This window comes from Myxocyprinus asiaticus, chromosome 15, assembly GCF_019703515.2.
Source record: "Myxocyprinus asiaticus isolate MX2 ecotype Aquarium Trade chromosome 15, UBuf_Myxa_2, whole genome shotgun sequence".
In the NCBI taxonomy this organism is placed as follows: Eukaryota; Metazoa; Chordata; class Actinopteri; order Cypriniformes; family Catostomidae; genus Myxocyprinus; species Myxocyprinus asiaticus.
In genome coordinates this window covers 23,003,221-23,008,539 of record NC_059358.1, presented here as the reverse complement: position 1 = coordinate 23,008,539, position 5,319 = coordinate 23,003,221, and the positions used below count along the sequence as shown (strand labels likewise).

General features: G+C 40.9%; 1 protein-coding gene across 1 annotated transcript in view; it reads left to right on the top strand.

The window, feature by feature from the left end:
• The first annotated feature begins 4,759 nt into the window (after positions 1–4,759).
• LOC127452856 (protein virilizer homolog) overlaps positions 4,760–5,319 on the top strand; it is a 48,837-nt gene continuing 48,277 nt past the window's right edge. Inside the window, exon 1 of the mRNA XM_051718651.1 lies at positions 4,760–4,829. Within this exon, the coding sequence (XP_051574611.1) occupies positions 4,767–4,829 (63 nt within the window). The 5' untranslated portion in view covers positions 4,760–4,766. The remainder of the gene's footprint in view (positions 4,830–5,319) is intronic.

Here is a 5,319-nt window from a genome sequence, read left to right as displayed (position 1 = left end):
TGGCCAACACCCACGTGATACAGGTAATAGATACCTGCTCCACGCGAAAGCCCTCCTCCTACTCCTGAGAAACAGGGACGTGGCATGGCATGCCAAAAAAGAGCTAATCTAACACGATGTGAGGGAATTCAGGATATGTTTATAACACATTGACAGTAGAAGGCCTGTCTAATAAAATAACTTGCTCACCTGCTTTCAAATGCAGGAACTAAGACTGTAAACACTGCACACAAGGCCTTAGGGAGTTTAATATTGTAGCTACCACCAGGTAACTAAACCATCTGCATTTGTAAAGAAATCCATACTAAAAATGTACCACTTAACTAAACCATGAGAATCAGCTTGTTAATTTAAGTGTAATTGGCACAGTGTTAACTCTGTATGCACTTAAAAAAATTTTTTTAGCCTATTTTAAATTGTACGCATATAAATTTCATAACAGAATTAGATCAAACTGAATCTTGTAATGTTAAACCAAATTAAATTAATAAAATTTAAAATTACTCAATTCAATTTTATGAATTTTGTTATGAAATTGAAATGAGTAAATCCTAATTTTTGTTTTTTTTTTTATTTTTTTTTTAATTTTTTATTTTTTTTGAGTATGTAAATGGAAAGTAAACACACTGATAAAAGGGAGTTTAGGGTACAATGGGGCTAAAGGCTCTGTGGCGTAAAAGGCTCCTTTGATTTAATTTTCTCCCAAAACACTAAATAGCATCAAAAACTTCCACAGCACTTTCTAAAAACACCTGTTTGTCACTATACACTGCAAAACATTCCTGATCCATGAGATCATTGTGTGTAAAGTCTAAAGTTGGATTGTGAGGTCATTTGATCTAATATTTAATAATTTTTTAAATGGTGCAAATTTATGTAGCTAATGAATATCCTGGAAATTATCACATTTTATTTTGAGACAAAATACTTATGTCATTTTCAATTTTGTTCAAGGTGATTATTTAAAAACATTTTCAATAACTGTCCAATAAGTGAAAGGATAGCATTTGTGGTAAAAAAAAAAAAAAAAAAAAAAATCCCCCCTGTTGCAGGGTCTAAAGGCCCCCATGTCATGTGTATTCTGTTGATTCATGTCTTTTATTTTGAAATGTTTAGTTCCTGTTTCCCTTGTCATGTGATTCCTGTTTTCCCTCCATGTTCATGTGTCATGTTTTCATTGGTTTATTGTTTAATTAGCTTGTTATCAGTTCTGTTTTAGTCATTGGTTTATGTTCCCCCATGTCCATGTATTTAAGCCTCATGTTTTCCATTGTGTAGTTGTCAAGTATTGAATGTGATGGTATGTGTTTGGTAAGCTCCAGTCCAGTCCAGTCCAGTCCAGTCCAGTCCAGTCCAGTCCAGTCCAGTCCAGTCCAGTCCAGTCTAGTCCATGTTCATGTTTTGTTTATGTTTAGTTCACGTGTATAGTTAGGGCATTCACTTTGTAAATAAACTGCACTTGGGTTCCTCATCATCATCTTCGTCATAGCAATCATTGCCAGTTCCTGCATACGTTACAGAATACTTGACCACCCATGAACCCAGCAGTTTTACTTCTGCGCCTCCGTCAGGGCAATCGTCCCCTGGAGGACTATGTCGAGGACTTCTGCGGTCTAGCCTGCCAGGTGGACTTTAATGAGGTTGCCCTCAAAGATTGAATGAGTCCATTTCTTTTTGATGCCTGGCGGTCGCAGTTCCCTCAGCCTGGTTCAATATATCGACCTCACCCTACGGATCATTGGTTCCACGTTCACTGTGGGGGAGGCGGATGCCGAGCCAGAGTTCCACGACATGGCCGCCGCCGAGCCAGAGTTCCACGACATGGCCGCCGCTGAGCCAGATTTCCACGACATGGCCGGAGTTCCACGTCATGGCCGCCTCAGCCTGCTCCATGCCACGTCACAGCAACGCCTCAGCCTGCTCCATGCCACGTCACCGCAACGCCTCAGCCTGCTCCATGCCATGTCACAGCCACACCTGAGCAGTGGGACCTGGAGATAGTTCCCACCCTTATACCCACCCTTAGTTCTCCTGAGCAGGCAAGGGGAACTTTCAGCCCTCCGATCCCGCCTGGACCCTCCGAGCCCTGGACTTCGCCTTGGCCTGTCGGTCCCTCGACATTGCCTCAGCTCGGCGTTCTCTCGGCTCCACTACGGTCCTTCAGCCTGTCGGCTGTGCCGGGGTCCCTCGTCCCTCCGGCTCCTCCTTGGTCTGTCGGTCACCTGGCTCGGCTTTGGCTCTCCGATCCTCTGGCTGCGCCTCGTCCCTCCGATCTGTCAGCTTCACCAGGGACCTCCTTCCCTACGGCTCCACCTTGGTCCTCAGTCCCACCGGCTCCACCTCAGTCTTCCGATCCCTCAGCTCCGCCTTGCTCCTCTGAGCCTCCAGCACCGCCTTGGTCCTCCCTGCCATCAGCTCCACCCTGGCCCTTCGAGTCTTCAGCTACTCTCCGGCACCACATTCCATGGCTCCGCCCCTCGAGCCTCTCACGGCTCCACCTTCCATGGCTCCGCCCCTCGAGCCTCTCATGGCTTCACCCCCCACGGACTTTACCTGGTCCCATGCCCCTCGCCCTTTCTCGCCACGCCACGCCCCACGCCTCAAGACACCCCCCCCCCCCGCTCCCTACAGAACTTTGAATTTATGTCATGTTTTACGTGTTTTGTTTGTGTTGGGGTGTCGGGAGCCACCCCTTAGTGGGGGGGATATGTCAAGTGTATTCTGTTGATTCATGTCTTTTATTTTGAAATGTTTAGTTCCTGTTTCCCTTGTCATGTGATTCCTGTTTTCCCTCCATGTTCATGTGTCATGTTTTCATTGGTTTATTGTTTAATTAGCTTGTTATCAGTTCTGTTTTAGTCATTGGTTTATGTTCCCCCATGTCCATGTATTTAAGCCTCATGTTTTCCATTGTGTAGTTGTCAAGTATTGAATGTGATGGTATGTGTTTGGTAAGCTGTAGTCAAGTCAAGTCAAGCCATAGTCAAGTCAAGCCATAGTCAAGTCTAGTCTAGCCCAGTTCATGTTTTGTTTATGTTTAGTTCACGTGTATAGTTAGGGCATTCACTTTGTAAATAAACTGCACTTGGGTTCCTCATCATCGTCTTCGTCATAGCCATCATTGCCAGTTCCAGCATACGTTACACCCCATAAAACATATCATTTGTGATGAAGATTGTTCAAAGTGGGCTCACACTGACTGATACAATCATAATGAAGTTTCTGAAGTGGTTATTTTGAATAAGCATTATCTTAATTTGTTACTCAAAAAAATCATCTTGCTGTCTCTATTTGCATAAATTGACAAATTGTGCCCCAAAACTATTGCCTACTATCTACACTATATCAGTATAACCCCCCTGGTGGGCCTTTTACCCCAAGTGAGGGAGCCTTTTACCCCAGGTGTGGGGTAAAAGGCCCCTTCGCCACCTTTTTAAAAAAATGAATTTGTTCAAAACAACCTTCTGTTACTCTTTCTTTTCACACAAATTATGTTGCTCCATCAATATTTCATAAAAAGACATGTATTTCTTGAATCTTGATACATTTTGTGACCAGAAAAAGCGAATTTTTCTTAAGGTGTGCCTTAAGCCCCGTTGCACCCTACATATTTAGGACTGTCATCAGCATTGTCGACAATCCTTCCCAGAAGAGAGCTTGTAATGAGAGAGATACAGAAGTAGAGAGAGAGACAGAGAGAGAGAGACTTCAATTTTCAGGGTCCTCATTGACCTCTCTGCAGTCTCTGATGGGTAAACTTTATCAACACATTATTTTGCCCTCACTTTAAGATAAAATGAGAGGGAATACAGACATTGTTGTTTAAAAGTGAATCTGTAGCAGGTTTAAGTCTTTTATATATAGCCTATTTAGGTTAATTCATTTAGTGCAGAGAAGTTAATGAAAACAAAAGAAAAAAATCTGTATTTGTTATGCCACTTCCTTGAGATAACCAAGTATTTGCTCACCTGGGAGTACAGATAAAAAAACAAGACTCTCTCTTCGAGAGACGCTAAAAAACAGCTCCCTGAGCTTGTCACAACACCACCCCTTTAGTACTTGAAGCATCTTTTGCAGCTCAAAGGTAAATGAAAAATAGTTTCTTGATACCCACAAGAGGGGCCACCCACTAGTACTGGAACTGGAGAAACCTGTGTCTGTTAAGAGGTATTATGCACCACTGAATGTTGTCATCTTTTCTGCAAGAATCAATGAAATCCCTTTTAAAACCCTTGATTTAATATCAGCTATAGTGCCAGAGAGAAAAGGAGATGTCTGAATTTAATTCAGGAAGAAAAAAAAAAAAAAAGAAAAAAAAAGAAAGAATGAGTAAAACAAAAAGTATGGAATGTGATTACAGTTTATGCATTGTAAAAGTGATAAGAGTACATTAATTCTATAACTTTGTTAGAACAGAATGATCTTTTAGTAATGACACATTTCTAACATAATTACTAATGGATTTAAATGTTTCGGATTTGTCAGAAATGCAACAATTTTCCCAAAGTTTGTTTTAGTTTAGAAACAAAATATGAATTCTGAAATAACTATTAATTTGTGCAGGAGTCAGAGACTCAAAAATGGCAGATTTACAGTAAATCTATATTACAAATTGGATACTATCGTATGTTTGATATACAAACAAAGTATCGAAATCTAGTAATTAATAATTACTACATTCTAGCAAAAATCTAGTGATTCATACAGCGTCACTGACACCTCCGGAAGTATTTCCTTTACCGGAAGTCCTTATGTGACCAAGAAAGATGGCGGGGGAATCTGCAATGGAGCTGCTCTTTTTAGATACGTTCAAGCATCAAAGTGCAGAGGTAAACTTGTAGAGTTTTCCATTCTACCTTTCATGTCTTTTTACCGCACGTAGCAGAGACTTTAAAGTCCGACAAATATTCAAACGTGCGGGTTTTCATGCGGGTTTTAAAGTTTCCATTGTAACGCTCTGAGCGCAGTAAACAGTCAGTTAGCTCATTAGCACATGATTTCATACACATTCAGTTCATTCCAGACAAGATACTGAATTCAAATTTTCATATTTACACATCAGACCCTCCATTTTGGATAGTTACATTATCCTGGAATAGATCCGGCTATAGTTTTATGACAGAGCAAGTCTAACATTATCATGTAAATTGTACAAGAGTAAAGCAAATTCATGACTATAATATTATTTGAGCTGCATCTGTGTAGTTGTTATTAATAAGCCCTCTGTACTGTTATATACCAATGCGTTGACATTTATAGCATGTGTTTTGAAAACAGTAATGTGTACAGATATCGATGTAAATGTGTCAGCCATTCAGG